The sequence below is a fragment of the Dreissena polymorpha genome, chromosome 2 (genome assembly GCF_020536995.1).
Source record: "Dreissena polymorpha isolate Duluth1 chromosome 2, UMN_Dpol_1.0, whole genome shotgun sequence".
Taxonomy (NCBI): domain Eukaryota; kingdom Metazoa; phylum Mollusca; class Bivalvia; order Myida; family Dreissenidae; genus Dreissena; species Dreissena polymorpha.
In genome coordinates this window covers 117,843,192-117,860,762 of record NC_068356.1, presented here as the reverse complement: position 1 = coordinate 117,860,762, position 17,571 = coordinate 117,843,192, and the positions used below count along the sequence as shown (strand labels likewise).

Sequence of the window (17,571 nt, the reverse complement as noted above, 5' to 3'; positions counted from 1 at the left end):
GTCTTGAATTAAAGATCTAACAATAAACATATTTATAGATCTTTTATTAACGTTTCAAATAATTGTTTATTGATATCTGAGCACTAATACACGTTGGTGTTTTAAGGTATTTAAACAAGTTTTTAAATTTAAAATTCTCTTTGTTGCAAAGTGTTCAAGTTTCTTTCAATGAATGACAGCAATAAAGCGTGCCTGCAATTCAAAATATGTTTTACATTAACTAATAGATTGGAGTTTATATTCAGAATGAATGATCCGATTGGCTTAGAGCGGTCACGTGCCCATGGTGTATTTTCCATACACCACGAGTTATTTCCATACACCCCAAGTAATCGAGTTGTCGGTTGAGATATAATCGTTACACAGTTAGTAACTGTTGGCCTCTTCGCTCTCGTATGGTATGTACTTACTGATGGTGTATAACCCTTACACCATCAGTTACTAACAGTGTAACTAATAATACACATTATGAAAGCCCTGAGAATTAGCTATGGTTATCTGGATGAGATGCATTTACGTGGGGTGTCTAACTCTTTAAGATAAAATATTTCACCAATCATATCACAGAGAACTGGACAAAACATAATCAATGATCAAAATCTCTTAGCTGTTATTTGCAGTGCATTTGCATTGCTGCAGTCTTATTTTCGTATCATCACAACAGTTCGTTGGAACGCTTATTAAGTGAAATGTTTTCCGCTAAATTATTATTTCAAATCGTAATATCTATGCTATATTTTAGCCATGCTTGGCGAAGACGTGTTACCGAATAGCGATTGTACTGGAACATAAGGCGATATTAAGGTATCGTATTATTAACAACTGTATCTAACGAATAATGTATGGAAAGGAAAACCAAGTATTCCCTTTATACAACATGTACATCTGTTTCGTCGCGATGTGAATTAATTCAGATATAATAAACATTTTATTTAGATAAAAAGTGGTTCCGTGACAATGATCACTCGGCGAGAGAATCAGAAGTGAGTTCGAATTCCACAGTACATTTCAAATACGTGTCTACAGAGAATTTAGATGCTCTTTACTCGAACAAATCAATTGCGTTTGCATATTAATGCTTTACCGTGTTTTATACCCAATACATAGTAAGTTATGTGTCTCATTCATTTGTTGAAGTCGACTTTTTGAAATACGTACTTCATGTTATGCATTGTTATGAAATGCTAATTGTGATACGCATTTGATGTACCAAGTATTTTTGTATGGCAAATAGGTTCAGCGTAACGTTTACTTAAATGCTTATCATTTAAATTTACCAATTGGGCGCATTAACCCATTTATGCATAGTGGACTCTCCCATCCTTGTTAATTGGATCAATTCATTTCCAAAATTAGGGATGTATAGTATATTTATATATTTAGAATATTTCTTACAGAAATTCCTTTAAGCAAACAGCGCAGACCATGGTGAGATGCCGCATCATGCGGCGTCTCATCTGGGTCTACGCTGTTTGCCAATGCCTTTTTCTAGACGTTAGGCATAAATGGGTTAAACGTGTATTGTACTTCGTCAAACCACGGACATATTTGCAGTGGTCAGATGGTGAGATAAGAACGTAATAGCTGGGTCACAGTAAGTACACATTGAGACCGTCGGTCTTTACTACATACGAAGCAGACTCGAATGTTTGTAGTCGGATAAGAATGATTGTGTTGTGTAAGTTGTTCTTAAACACTATATATTCTGAGATGAGAATAAGTAAAAGTAGAAGTAGAAGTAGCAATGCAGAATATATGGTTGATGACCTTTAATAAAATGTGATAGCAGACGAGTTTGATATGGCGTAGGAAAAGGCAAGGCTTGCAGAGCCTTAAGCGCGCCATGAAAAATTGTTCTGGTATCAAATGATATCAATAGACACCAACCATACATTCATTATAATACAATACTACAATAGTATAATACGACGTATCTTTTTGCGCAAAAATAGCTAAAAGCTAGACCCTACACGAATAAAATCAAACGAAATAAAATAACTAGCGATTTACAGTACAGCACAATGTGCACTGAGACGGCTTGACGACGTCCCCATGGGTCGATTTTTATTGAACATAGCACATAAAATAGTTCTAGATAACATAATGAAAAATAACATTTCAATAAACGTTAAATTTGTGGAAAATCGAAGCGAGAAAGTCTTACATGTTGTAAATGTGCTATCAGGACAATTTTAAATTATCACGAACAATTGAATTCTTATCAAGTGAGTCTTTGATCAACAATTCTTTACCATGAAATGGTGCATTCAATTTAAAATACTGACGAATACTCTTAAGCAAGATGGAATGATCAACTCGGTGGTGAAAGCAAACATTCAATGATTACGGAGTTGCATTTTTAATCTTCGTTGCGTTTGTGATGTGGATTTGTATTGCATCTTTGGGGGCAAACATCAACATTAATAAACTTAAGCAATTATTATGGGACATAATTATAACATTGTAAAGAAAATAGATCAGTTTCATGACGTATTCTCAATTTATGGCGCAGATTTATTTCGAAATTTGTGGGACATTAATGGTTGCAATCAAACTTTTTAACACATTTATGTTGTCCAATTGTGTTATGCTGTTGCAAACGCAACGAACTACCAGCTTAAACATGATTTACACATTAATTAGCGCATTGAATTATTGTGGAATGTAGAATTTTATGTAAGACTTTAAACTTTTGCATTAAAACATTCACATTATTGTTTAAAATTAACTCTTAAAATGGTCGATTGTTGAAATGATATTTTCATGATTTGTTTAACAATGCCGTTTCTTAACTATTTACGAATGTTAATTTCGTAAAATGTTTGATTGTCACACTTTGAAATCTTCCATCATTCATAAATGCGTGTTTAGCCTCTGACCCAGATTGATTGTTTTGTTTACTTTTAATGAAATTCTTTCAAAAATGTTCCAAGCGGTCTTTAATTAGGAATGATTTAACCTGCAGGTAAGCTTAATAATCCCGAATGCGGGCGGAGCTAACAGTGTGTTATCGGCCAGGGTCATGACAGTGTGTTATCGGCCAGGGTCATGACAGTGTGTTATCGGCCAGGGTCATGACAGTGTGTTATCGGCCAGGGTCATGACAGTGTGTTATCGGCCAGGGTCATGACAGTGTGTTATCGGCCAGGGTCATGACAGTGTGTTATCGGCCAGGGTCATGACAGTGTGTTATCGGCCAGGGTCATGACAGTGTGTTATCGGCCAGGGTCATGACAGTGTGTTATCGGCCAGGGTCATGACAGTGTGTTATCGGCCAGGGTCATGACAGTGTGTTATCGGCCAGGGTCATGACAGTGTGTTATCGGCCAGGGTCATGACAGTGTGTTATCGGCCAGGGTCATGACAGTGTGTTATCGGCCAGGGTCATGACAGTGTGTTATCGGCCAGGGTCATGACAGTGTGTTATCGGCCAGGGTCATGACAGTGTGTTATCGGCCAGGGTCATGACAGTGTGTTATCGGCCAGGGTCATGACAGTGTGTTATCGGCCAGGGTCATGACAGTGTGTTATCGGCCAGGGTCATGACAGTGTGTTATCGGCCAGGGTCATGACAGTGTGTTATCGGCCAGGGTCATGAACATTTTGGAAATGGGTTATCGGTTTAGGGTATGATACCAATACAAATTGGGTCACAGTCTGTAATGTAATTGTGCACTCGTGGCATAATAAACAACAAAAATTAATAAATCTAACAGCACTGGCCATAGTTTCGCTAGCACTGCACTGTTATTATGTTTGATGTTATAGCATAGTCGGTTGTTTTGGTGGGTTCTGTGGTGTTTGAAAAACACATACTCAAAAACACACACAACACAAAAACAACATCGTCAGATAAAGTAAAAAGCATGGGGCTACAATGTGATCTTTACTTCAGATGGTGTTGCCGCTTTACTGATCGCTTGCCTCTCCTGGGCCTTCAGCAATGCAGGTCGGCTTGAACGTCTGACGTGACTGTAACTGGTCTTGACGACTTGATTGTGCTTTATTTAATATATTCAACAATGTATAAACTTTGTCAAATGTTGTTTAAAATTGTGCCAGTTTTAATTAATGATAGTTATTAAAGTTTGAGAAAACCATTGTTAGGATTTTGCTGTTTTGATGTCTGTGTCGTCTAGTTCGTTATCATATTAAATAGCTACATAAATATATATAAAGAATACTACGTTTCTGAAATTTATTAAGCTTGCTGGATTTTTTTATGTGACACCATCATATATTTTGCAAATAAAAACTGTTTACAATCATACTTATTCAAAAACTTGGTTTATTTTGCCAAGGTGTGAATATTCTTATAAGTTCAAAGAAAATAATTGATGTTGGGGGGGGGGGGGTGCTTTTTAATGGCATTTTTGTAATTTCCAAAGAGTAATTTCTCTGGGAAGAAATGATGAATTTTAAAAGTGAATAAGACGACGCTCTAAAATTATGTCCAACTTATTTTAACTTATAGTAATATTAAACAAAACACAGATATCTTACAGAAATCAGCACGATTCCAAATTATTGCTTCTCTTGCATTCTGTTTCAGAAATGAATCGTTTAGAGCGGTTCCTAGGTATGTTATTTAATTACAGTCTTGAATTTGATCATTAAACATTCGCTTACACGGTTGTCCTCCTTACAACAGATATCATTAATTTGTTTTAAACGGATAAATATGATAACCAGCTTAAACCAAACTTGATTTTAACTCGTGTATTTTACAGAAGTGGATTCAGGGAACCATTATCATTGGAGCCCCTGGTCTGTTTCACCCTGCGACTGCTCTGCACATCTACAGAAAAATTACCGCATATGCGTAGCTGACAGTGGGCAACAGGTACCGGAGTTTGCTTGCGGGGCTGGTATTTCGCAGCACTATAGCGCCTGCAGTTGTCCGTATACTCAAGGTATATCTATTATTTAAGATTAAAATGTTGATCGCTCTTTGTTTGTCGGTCATTCAACCATGATGTAGATTGCTTATGTTGTTTACACTGGTAAGAAGGAAAAATTATATTATAACAATACATCTATTTCCTTGTCAACAAAATGTATTTTTTTGACATTCTTTTAACTTCTAAAAAGAATATAAGAAGAATATAGATTTCTAAATTGGCATAGTTGCAATAAAAAAGCACGGACTGGAACGTCAGCCACGCATTTACGAACATCGAAATTAGTGTCGGTGATGATGCTTTGGGTGCTTTTTTAATTTTGATATTCATTTTGCAGTGTGTCTTATACATTTAAATAGTATAAGGACTAGATTGCACATTGCTCATTAAAAAGCCGACATTTGTCGAAACATATTCTCTTAACACTTACATTACCAAAACTCGTGTATAAGCTGGTGTATATATATATATATATATATATATATATATATATATATATATATATATATATATATATATATATATATATATATATATATATATATATAAGCTATTAGGTAATGTATCAGCCTACAACAATTAAAACTGTTCTTGATATGTTGTCATTGCAGGACCAACTTCAATTCCTGTGCTCAACCTGTGTGTAGACAAGTCGTCCGCGTGTTATCCCCTCATGTGTACAAGAGCGCCTCAAATCGCGTACGACAATTGCGCTGCGACGTGCGGTCATTGTGGTCCAATGACACCTGGTAAGATTTGTAAAAAATAACCTTTTGTACTTTTTTGGAAACGCATATTTAACTAATCGATTCGCGCGAATTATTTGTATGTCCCTCACCACTATAGTGGGGACATATTGTTTTTGCCCTGTCTGTTGGTTTGTTTGTGTGTTTGTTTGTTTGCGTCAAACTTTAGCATTTGCCATAACTTTTGCAATATTGAATATAGCAACTTTATATTTAGCATGCACGTGTATCTCATGGAGCTGCACATTTTGAGTGGTGAAAAGTCAAGGTCAAGGTCATCCTTCAAGGTCAAAGGTCAAATATATGGGTCAAAATCGCTCATTTGATGCGCACGTTTGCACTATCGAAGATAGCAACTTGATATTTGGCATGCATGTGTATATCATGGAGCTGCACATTTTGAGTGGTGAAAGGTCAAGGTCATCCTTCAAGGTCAAAGGTCAAATATATGGGGACATTTCACAAAAACATATTGTTTTTACATACTATAATAGCATTGATACACCCTGAATTCACGGTTGATTAATTTGTTGTTTATTTTCTAACATATGAGTGTTTATTGTTGTTTCATGTTAATAATATACATGCAATAAGATAAAACAGATCCGAGCCCTGGAAAATATATTTATGTAGCTTATCCGATATGTTTAATTTATTTATTCGGGCTTGACAGAATGTTAACACACCAGGTAGAGCTGTATTTTTACAGTTTTCCTTGCAGTTTGTACCGATATCTTAAGAGTTTAGAATAAATCCTTGAATACGTCTAAATTTGACAGGTTGGGAAAATGATGTAAACATAACCGTGTACATGAATGTTGTACATATCGAATATTTGGCCAAGAACACAGGCTTATTAAATAAAGTAATTCTGACGTATTTCATATTGTCATAAGAAGCATAAAATATGTAATTTATCCACAAGTTTACATTTTTAAGATTTTTTAAATTGAAAATCACCACTTACCGGTGAGTTAACATCCATTAACGTTTAATTGTGAACACCACAAAGTCACGTGATCCTGCACACTGAAAAAGTATTTTTAATTTCAAAATATGCTTTCTTTTCTTAAATAAAAATTAATATATGTAAGAATTAATGGTACTTTAAAAATATACAGGCACTCATACTCACTTGTATAGTCTATTATTATAGTCTATTATTATAGTCTATTATTATAGTCTATTATTATAGTCTATTATTATAGTCTATTATTATAGTCTATTATTATAGTCTATTATTATAGTCTATTATTATAGTCTATTATTATAGTCTATTATTATAGTCTATTATTATAGTCTATTATTATAGTCTATTATTGTCTATTATTATGAAAGCTCTTAAGACATTCACATTTAGATCAAATTAAAATGTTAAAAGCATAGCCCTTTCTCAGACTTTTAAGAACATTAATTGGAATTAATCATGTGATAATGTTGTCATTTTTTTCGACCTTTAAGATAACACATTTCATGTTTCTCTTTGTAACAAGCGGTACATATAAATGATCACTGGTCGGAGTGGACGAGCTATTCATCGTGCTCGGTCACGTGCGGTCAAGGATTCGAACGGAGGTATCGCAGTTGCTTGAATGGAAGTGGCATGTGCCAAGGTCCATCAACAGAACAGGCTTATTGTAATATGGGAACCTGTCCAGGTAAAGTGTTTCTTTTATAATATTCTTATGTTGTTGAATTGCATACTAAATGAAGACATTCCACTTTGTTTTATTGTTGTTTTTTTACACTTAACAAGGTACCGTGAGTGATAGAATCTCTCTTATCACTTAGCAAACAAGAACATTAAGCATCATACTAGACCGCCCAAACGTACAGCCTATATATATGGTTTAAATCGACCATCAACACGTGTTTTGTTAATACGGAGATTAGAATATCTCCGTTCATAGCTTTTATCAAATCACTGCCGCTTTTACAAAGCACGTGCTGATGGTGGATTCAATCCATATATAAAATGACATTTTTAGGCCACAATTAAAATATTGTTGGTTTGCCCTTTACCGACCCTAAATTTTACAGGTGGGTAGGTAGGTAGGAAAATTATTTTATTTTATTTGAGAAATGATATTTTTAATACACTAATAGTCTATGAATATTTAAAACACTTTTATTAAAGCACTGTTGCAGTGTACGAAGCCCTATGTAGCTTAACATTATCTTGTTTGCTGTTTCTTGCATATATTAATATCAAATGCATGCTTGTGTGTTATTTATTACATCAAATATTTGTTCATTATATGATTTTAATTGCTCAAATGCATTTATAATTATTTAACAGCCAGACAGCTTTTATTTTTAACTTAAACCTTTCCCTTAAATTGGGCTTAATTAGCATGCAACAAGCATTGAAGGAGTGTAGAAAGACAGCCCAAAGCCTTAAATGGAAAAATTCAGACGTGGCGAAAGACCATTACATTTTACAGGCCAGACTTGCCTACCAGGAGAAACAATTCACAGGCCTGTTGAAGTTTTTACAGGCCTCAATTTTAAGTGTTTGACCGGTAAGTGCATAGTCTCAGCATGGAAAAGAAAATTCATAAAAGTGCAAACTGAACATTATTATAAAGCATTATTTCTTCTTGAATGCTCTGAGCGTTTATGAGTACATACGTACAGCTCAGAGGGTCAATAGCTGGGAGTTGTATTATTGCAACTAACATAAGCATAAAAACTTGATTTGGGGAAATAAATTCTGGATCTGGATAGGTACGTTGCAGGACCTTTCGGTGTAGGCGCAACGGGGGAGAGGGTGGTAAGTCCCACTGTAGGACAGTGGGTGTTAGTTTCAGTTTGTGGATATACTAACGAATTAAACATATATACTTGAGTGTTGTCGATGTATTTAGCTAAGAGACATTAATAAATTAAATAAGTTTACCTTTACATATCCATTTCACTAACATGCCATTACAGTAAACTGTTCAGTGTGGCAAACATAATAGAGCAGAATATGCACATGAATCTGATTAAACACAGATCCACTTGCATATAAATCAAATCATGTTTGTCTTTTATTTTGCATTTTCGACAAAAAAAATCCTGTAACTGTTAGATGTATTTTTCTTTGAGAGTAGACTGCATTCCAATTTTCAAACACTTCATCACTTGTTCTGTGACATTCAGTTCATACATTTGCAAAAAAAAGAGAGTTTTATTTGTATCTAAAACCTATGCTCAATCGTAGAATGACACGCTCTTTTCATTAATCGATACTAATTATATGATGTCCGTCGTAAATTCGATAGTTATTTGTTCTCGCTGAGCATCGTTATTTCTTTTAATTGTCGGCCATCTTGGATCACGTTAACAAAATGTGTACAACGAACGTAAACTCGTATATGTCCGACTACTTTTGCGAACCAATGGTTAAGTATGATGTCGTTCGGCCATTTTCACGGAACACCGCCGATCGCGATGCTGGTTATAGACGCTTGCATTACTGTCTATTCTGGGGCGTATGAAATTCCAACCATCGGAGCGACCTAGATCGGTCAGGGGCGATAATAATAGACAGGGATATAAATACGCACATGAATAAATATTGCTTTCGGCTCTTTTGTCATCGTCGAAAAAAACGAAAATAAAAAAAATAAGTTTTCAGAAATCGCAATAAAATTTTTTGGGTCGGGGGGTAAAAAGTGGGTCGGTCGGTAAAGGGCAAACAAACTCAATTTTAATTTAGGCCTTATCAACTATTACATGTTTATGCAATTATGGAACAATTTCTAATAGAAATTTCTTCCATTTATGTCATTGCAGTTTTTTACTTTAGGAAAGTTAACCGATTTTTGTAGTAAGAAATACACCATACATGTTTTCGCTAAGGTAACACAGGAACAATTATTTCTTCAATTGCATTATTTGCGTTTGATCTTTTCTTTACTGAAGTGGACGGCTACTGGGGACCGTGGTCGCCATTCACCCCGTGTAGCCATTCATGCGGAACCGGAATGACGATTCGCTCCCGCACCTGTTCGTACCCGATACCGTCCGCCCCCGGGGCGCCCTGTCATGGGGACAGCTATGACAGACAGGCATGCAACGCCCAGTCATGTATCAGTGAGTAGCATTTCCTTTCTTGCAATTATAATGATGATTAAAGGTGTGCGGTTTACAACTTCGCTGAAGCCAAAAGGAAGCAATTGTGACATGTCAGGTTTGCATAACGATATGCGTCCATCACCGTTCATCAAATATTAAATATCCGTACCGGCGTTTAAACATAATAACGTAATTTTTATACTTAAGAAACTGCCAAAACCGTAAATAAAATATTAACAATCTGTACCGGCATTTAAACACAATAATGTAATTTGGTATACTTAATAAACCGCCAAAAACAAATTATCGATGTTATTGCGATGTTTGAAACGTTGTGTATTTGTATACAACTTATCCTACCGGATCAATCTTGTCGGTTAAGGAACGGGATTTCCATATGTTTTGTGAACTTAGTTTTGTACTTTTGAGTTATTTTAGTTTAATTTGCTCTTTATGTATCACGTAGCCATACCAACAACAATTTTAAACTGAACTAACGTCCGCATATGGCCCTCTATCCACAGAACGAGTTTAATACACCTAGCTTCAGTCCTTTTGGGGCTATCTCAGACAGGATCCAGTTTGTAGTTAATTTTTTGTTAATAATTATAGTAGCCACAACTTGAATCCGAAGATTAACCGAGATAACATCCATATAAATATTGCCATCTACCCACATACTGAATTACATCAACCTTGCTTATGTTGTTTAGTTGTCGCTGTATCCAGATTTTATTTTTCATTTTTTTTTGTAATCCTAACATAATTATAACTTTTTGAGACGTGGTAGGATTCTAATTTAAGTTTACCCGTTTTTTATTCTACAATTGAAACAACATATTTTTCTGTCGAACTAACTAAAATAACATGCATATTTCCAATACGACCGTCTATCCACATAGTGAGTTTCAGTCTGTCATATAATGAGTTCATTTTGAGTTATCAGCCGGTCAAACGGACAAAACTGAAATAACTTTTCATATTTTCCATTTGGTCATCTATCCATATATTTAAGTTACATCAAGTAGCCTATGTATATTTTTGTAAATTGCATACAGGGTCCAAATTTTAGTGTTCAATTATTTCTGCAACAATATATCTGTACTCATACATGCCTAGGTAACGCATATCAAACCTAACGAAAATATGACGAACAAAAAACAAAAACAAAACTCTCATATTCTCCACCTCGCCTTCAATCCATACACAATTATATTAACATAGCTTAGGCCACAATTAAAATATTGTTGGTTTGCCCTTTACCGACCCTAAATTTTACAGGTGGGTAGGTAGGTAGGAAAATTATTTTATTTTATTTGAGAAATGATATTTTTAATACACTAATAGTCTATGAATATTTAAAACACTTTTATTAAAGCACTGTTGCAGTGTACGAAGCCCTATGTAGCTTAACATTATCTTGTTTGCTGTTTCTTGCATATATTAATATCAAATGCATGCTTGTGTGTTATTTATTACATCAAATATTTGTTCATTATATGATTTTAATTGCTCAAATGCATTTATAATTATTTAACAGCCAGACAGCTTTTATTTTTAACTTAAACCTTTCCCTTAAATTGGGCTTAATTAGCATGCAACAAGCATTGAAGGAGTGTAGAAAGACAGCCCAAAGCCTTAAATGGAAAAATTCAGACGTGGCGAAAGACCATTACATTTTACAGGCCAGACTTGCCTACCAGGAGAAACAATTCACAGGCCTGTTGAAGTTTTTACAGGCCTCAATTTTAAGTGTTTGACCGGTAAGTGCATAGTCTCAGCATGGAAAAGAAAATTCATAAAAGTGCAAACTGAACATTATTATAAAGCATTATTTCTTCTTGAATGCTCTGAGCGTTTATGAGTACATACGTACAGCTCAGAGGGTCAATAGCTGGGAGTTGTATTATTGCAACTAACATAAGCATAAAAACTTGATTTGGGGAAATAAATTCTGGATCTGGATAGGTACGTTGCAGGACCTTTCGGTGTAGGCGCAACGGGGGAGAGGGTGGTAAGTCCCACTGTAGGACAGTGGGTGTTAGTTTCAGTTTGTGGATATACTAACGAATTAAACATATATACTTGAGTGTTGTCGATGTATTTAGCTAAGAGACATTAATAAATTAAATAAGTTTACCTTTACATATCCATTTCACTAACATGCCATTACAGTAAACTGTTCAGTGTGGCAAACATAATAGAGCAGAATATGCACATGAATCTGATTAAACACAGATCCACTTGCATATAAATCAAATCATGTTTGTCTTTTATTTTGCATTTTCGACAAAAAAAATCCTGTAACTGTTAGATGTATTTTTCTTTGAGAGTAGACTGCATTCCAATTTTCAAACACTTCATCACTTGTTCTGTGACATTCAGTTCATACATTTGCAAAAAAAAGAGAGTTTTATTTGTATCTAAAACCTATGCTCAATCGTAGAATGACACGCTCTTTTCATTAATCGATACTAATTATATGATGTCCGTCGTAAATTCGATAGTTATTTGTTCTCGCTGAGCATCGTTATTTCTTTTAATTGTCGGCCATCTTGGATCACGTTAACAAAATGTGTACAACGAACGTAAACTCGTATATGTCCGACTACTTTTGCGAACCAATGGTTAAGTATGATGTCGTTCGGCCATTTTCACGGAACACCGCCGATCGCGATGCTGGTTATAGACGCTTGCATTACTGTCTATTCTGGGGCGTATGAAATTCCAACCATCGGAGCGACCTAGATCGGTCAGGGGCGATAATAATAGACAGGGATATAAATACGCACATGAATAAATATTGCTTTCGGCTCTTTTGTCATCGTCGAAAAAAACGAAAATAAAAAAAATAAGTTTTCAGAAATCGCAATAAAATTTTTGGGTCGGGGGGGTAAAAAGTGGGTCGGTCGGTAAAGGGCAAACAAACTCAATTTTAATTTAGGCCTTATCAACTATTACATGTTTATGCAATTATGGAACAATTTCTAATAGAAATTTCTTCCATTTATGTCATTGCAGTTTTTTACTTTAGGAAAGTTAACCGATTTTTGTAGTAAGAAATACACCATACATGTTTTCGCTAAGGTAACACAGGAACAATTATTTCTTCAATTGCATTATTTGCGTTTGATCTTTTCTTTACTGAAGTGGACGGCTACTGGGGACCGTGGTCGCCATTCACCCCGTGTAGCCATTCATGCGGAACCGGAATGACGATTCGCTCCCGCACCTGTTCGTACCCGATACCGTCCGCCCCCGGGGCGCCCTGTCATGGGGACAGCTATGACAGACAGGCATGCAACGCCCAGTCATGTATCAGTGAGTAGCATTTCCTTTCTTGCAATTATAATGATGATTAAAGGTGTGCGGTTTACAACTTCGCTGAAGCCAAAAGGAAGCAATTGTGACATGTCAGGTTTGCATAACGATATGCGTCCATCACCGTTCATCAAATATTAAATATCCGTACCGGCGTTTAAACATAATAACGTAATTTTTATACTTAAGAAACTGCCAAAACCGTAAATAAAATATTAACAATCTGTACCGGCATTTAAACACAATAATGTAATTTGGTATACTTAATAAACCGCCAAAAACAAATTATCGATGTTATTGCGATGTTTGAAACGTTGTGTATTTGTATACAACTTATCCTACCGGATCAATCTTGTCGGTTAAGGAACGGGATTTCCATATGTTTTGTGAACTTAGTTTTGTACTTTTGAGTTATTTTAGTTTAATTTGCTCTTTATGTATCACGTAGCCATACCAACAACAATTTTAAACTGAACTAACGTCCGCATATGGCCCTCTATCCACAGAACGAGTTTAATACACCTAGCTTCAGTCCTTTTGGGGCTATCTCAGACAGGATCCAGTTTGTAGTTAATTTTTTGTTAATAATTATAGTAGCCACAACTTGAATCCGAAGATTAACCGAGATAACATCCATATAAATATTGCCATCTACCCACATACTGAATTACATCAACCTTGCTTATGTTGTTTAGTTGTCGCTGTATCCAGATTTTATTTTTCATTTTTTTTTGTAATCCTAACATAATTATAACTTTTTGAGACGTGGTAGGATTCTAATTTAAGTTTACCCGTTTTTTATTCTACAATTGAAACAACATATTTTTCTGTCGAACTAACTAAAATAACATGCATATTTCCAATACGACCGTCTATCCACATAGTGAGTTTCAGTCTGTCATATAATGAGTTCATTTTGAGTTATCAGCCGGTCAAACGGACAAAACTGAAATAACTTTTCATATTTTCCATTTGGTCATCTATCCATATATTTAAGTTACATCAAGTAGCCTATGTATATTTTTGTAAATTGCATACAGGGTCCAAATTTTAGTGTTCAATTATTTCTGCAACAATATATCTGTACTCATACATGCCTAGGTAACGCATATCAAACCTAACGAAAATATGACGAACAAAAAACAAAAACAAAACTCTCATATTCTCCACCTCGCCTTCAATCCATACACAATTATATTAACATAGCTTAGGCCACAATTAAAATATTGTTGGTTTGCCCTTTACCGACCCTAAATTTTACAGGTGGGTAGGTAGGTAGGAAAATTATTTTATTTTATTTGAGAAATGATATTTTTAATACACTAATAGTCTATGAATATTTAAAACACTTTTATTAAAGCACTGTTGCAGTGTACGAAGCCCTATGTAGCTTAACATTATCTTGTTTGCTGTTTCTTGCATATATTAATATCAAATGCATGCTTGTGTGTTATTTATTACATCAAATATTTGTTCATTATATGATTTTAATTGCTCAAATGCATTTATAATTATTTAACAGCCAGACAGCTTTTATTTTTAACTTAAACCTTTCCCTTAAATTGGGCTTAATTAGCATGCAACAAGCATTGAAGGAGTGTAGAAAGACAGCCCAAAGCCTTAAATGGAAAAATTCAGACGTGGCGAAAGACCATTACATTTTACAGGCCAGACTTGCCTACCAGGAGAAACAATTCACAGGCCTGTTGAAGTTTTTACAGGCCTCAATTTTAAGTGTTTGACCGGTAAGTGCATAGTCTCAGCATGGAAAAGAAAATTCATAAAAGTGCAAACTGAACATTATTATAAAGCATTATTTCTTCTTGAATGCTCTGAGCGTTTATGAGTACATACGTACAGCTCAGAGGGTCAATAGCTGGGAGTTGTATTATTGCAACTAACATAAGCATAAAAACTTGATTTGGGGAAATAAATTCTGGATCTGGATAGGTACGTTGCAGGACCTTTCGGTGTAGGCGCAACGGGGGAGAGGGTGGTAAGTCCCACTGTAGGACAGTGGGTGTTAGTTTCAGTTTGTGGATATACTAACGAATTAAACATATATACTTGAGTGTTGTCGATGTATTTAGCTAAGAGACATTAATAAATTAAATAAGTTTACCTTTACATATCCATTTCACTAACATGCCATTACAGTAAACTGTTCAGTGTGGCAAACATAATAGAGCAGAATATGCACATGAATCTGATTAAACACAGATCCACTTGCATATAAATCAAATCATGTTTGTCTTTTATTTTGCATTTTCGACAAAAAAAATCCTGTAACTGTTAGATGTATTTTTCTTTGAGAGTAGACTGCATTCCAATTTTCAAACACTTCATCACTTGTTCTGTGACATTCAGTTCATACATTTGCAAAAAAAAGAGAGTTTTATTTGTATCTAAAACCTATGCTCAATCGTAGAATGACACGCTCTTTTCATTAATCGATACTAATTATATGATGTCCGTCGTAAATTCGATAGTTATTTGTTCTCGCTGAGCATCGTTATTTCTTTTAATTGTCGGCCATCTTGGATCACGTTAACAACATGTGTACAACGAACGTAAACTCGTATATGTCCGACTACTTTTGCGAACCAATGGTTAAGTATGATGTCGTTCGGCCATTTTCACGGAACACCGCCGATCGCGATGCTGGTTATAGACGCTTGCATTACTGTCTATTCTGGGGCGTATGAAATTCCAACCATCGGAGCGACCTAGATCGGTCAGGGGCGATAATAATAGACAGGGATATAAATACGCACATGAATAAATATTGCTTTCGGCTCTTTTGTCATCGTCGAAAAAAACGAAAATAAAAAAAATAAGTTTTCAGAAATCGCAATAAAATTTTTTGGGTCGGGGGGTAAAAAGTGGGTCGGTCGGTAAAGGGCAAACAAACTCAATTTTAATTTAGGCCTTAAGTATCGTTTTAGCTATTTCTGGGTCCGAATTTTATTTTTCAATTATTTTCGAAAAAATGGCGCACACATTTTGGTCTGAAGAAAAAACTGAAATAATGTGCATATTTCCCATCTCGCCAATCAAGTTTTATTAGCCCAGCTTTAGAACATTTGAAGTTATTGCAGGATCCAGATTCGGAAAGACAACGGAAAGACTGACACACGGATATACCAAGTGTTAGCCTTAAGTTCCCGTCTATTACACATGAACATGACTTAATAGCCAATACAGTTATTATCCCCCGCCATTGGCGGAGGGATATTGTTTTGGCGTTGTCCGTCCGTCCGTCCGTCTTTCCGTCCTTCCGTCTTTCCGTCCGTCTTTCCGTCCGTCCGTCCGGAGCCATATCTTTGAAGTGCTTTGGCGGAATTTATTGAAACTAGTATGATTACATATATGGATAAGAGGGTGATGCACGCCAAATAGCATTGTACACCATCTGTTAATAATGGAGTTATGGCCCTTTGCATCTTGAAAAAATGCGTTTTTTAGTGTCAAATATAACACTTTTGTGTCCAGAAACATATTGGCGGGGGATATCAATTCAACGTATTTGCTTATTTATTTTGCAATATCAGTGAGATTTTAATTAAGGGTCGTTCATTTATCTAACGAAGAGTGTTAAATAGTTTATAAAATCGTTGTGTCAAGTTGATGGTCAGTGGAGCTCATGGACGGACTGGTCAAGGTGTTCGGTGACGTGCGGACTCGGAACGATATCACGTGACCGCACATGCACCTCTCCGGCGCCTTCGAATGGTGGCCGGAACTGCTCGGAAATGAGTACGGAAACACACGACTGTTCTTACGGACCGTGCGCAGGTGCATCCAACTCAAACTATTTGATGATCAAATTTACATTTTCTATATTTTTGTTTAACTTTTGAAATGGTAAATATGATTAAGTGCATATATTCGTCACGATTTAGTCTTCATAATGATCTGCATTTGAATGATCATATCATATCATTTTATTTTGGAATTGAAAATGCTGCTTGTCTGATCAGAGCATGTATGTTAAGCACTCGACCATTCATATACAATGTCCTCTGTACATAAAGAATGGTATTTAGAGGGTTCTCTATCTTCCGAATAATCATTTATAATAATGCTAAATAGAATAATAACAATAAACACTTAATCATTTATTTATTTCGATTGATCATTGTCAGTAAGAAAGAAAACAATTTCAATTTTAATTTTAGTTGACTACATCTTATACATGTTTCTCTTTTCCTTTGGGATTTGGGGTGTATTTAACAATGTTTGGAAAGAGTAAATCATCCATTATGTAAACTGGTCCCTTTAAATCCTCTTATTAACGTTTAAGTACGTGTCTATTTGTCAGTTTCAAATATTTTTTCCTTACAGAATGGGGCCACTGGTTCGAGGGATCTTGCTCGGTCTCCTGTGGAGAAGGGACACGTGAACGATTACGTCACTGCAGCACCGGTCGTGACGTAGATTGCCCCGGCAACGCACAGGTTATTGTGAACTGCACCGCGCTAATCTGCGTTTGAATGCCCACAAGAATAAACACATTTATTAAATTTCAAGTATACCTAAAA

General features: G+C 35.5%; 1 protein-coding gene across 3 annotated transcripts; it reads left to right on the top strand.

The window, feature by feature from the left end:
- The first annotated feature begins 1,585 nt into the window (after positions 1 to 1,585).
- Positions 1,586 to 17,571, top strand: LOC127868676 (adhesion G protein-coupled receptor B1-like). Of its 3 annotated transcripts, none has more exons than XM_052410618.1 (9): positions 1,586 to 1,678; positions 3,896 to 3,949; positions 4,553 to 4,579; positions 4,734 to 4,913; positions 5,513 to 5,650; positions 7,141 to 7,305; positions 12,860 to 13,030; positions 16,655 to 16,825; positions 17,375 to 17,571. In XM_052410618.1, exons 1-9 carry the CDS (start codon positions 1,666 to 1,668, stop codon positions 17,521 to 17,523), a joined length of 1,068 nt encoding a protein of 355 aa, XP_052266578.1. In that variant the 5' UTR covers positions 1,586 to 1,665; the 3' UTR covers positions 17,524 to 17,571. The 3 variants fall into 3 exon arrangements, with proteins under 3 accessions (XP_052266578.1, XP_052266576.1, XP_052266577.1); XM_052410616.1 differs by having other exon boundaries at positions 1,590 to 1,678; positions 4,731 to 4,913; XM_052410617.1 differs by lacking the exon at positions 12,860 to 13,030 and adding an exon at positions 9,557 to 9,727 and having other exon boundaries at positions 1,590 to 1,678; positions 4,731 to 4,913.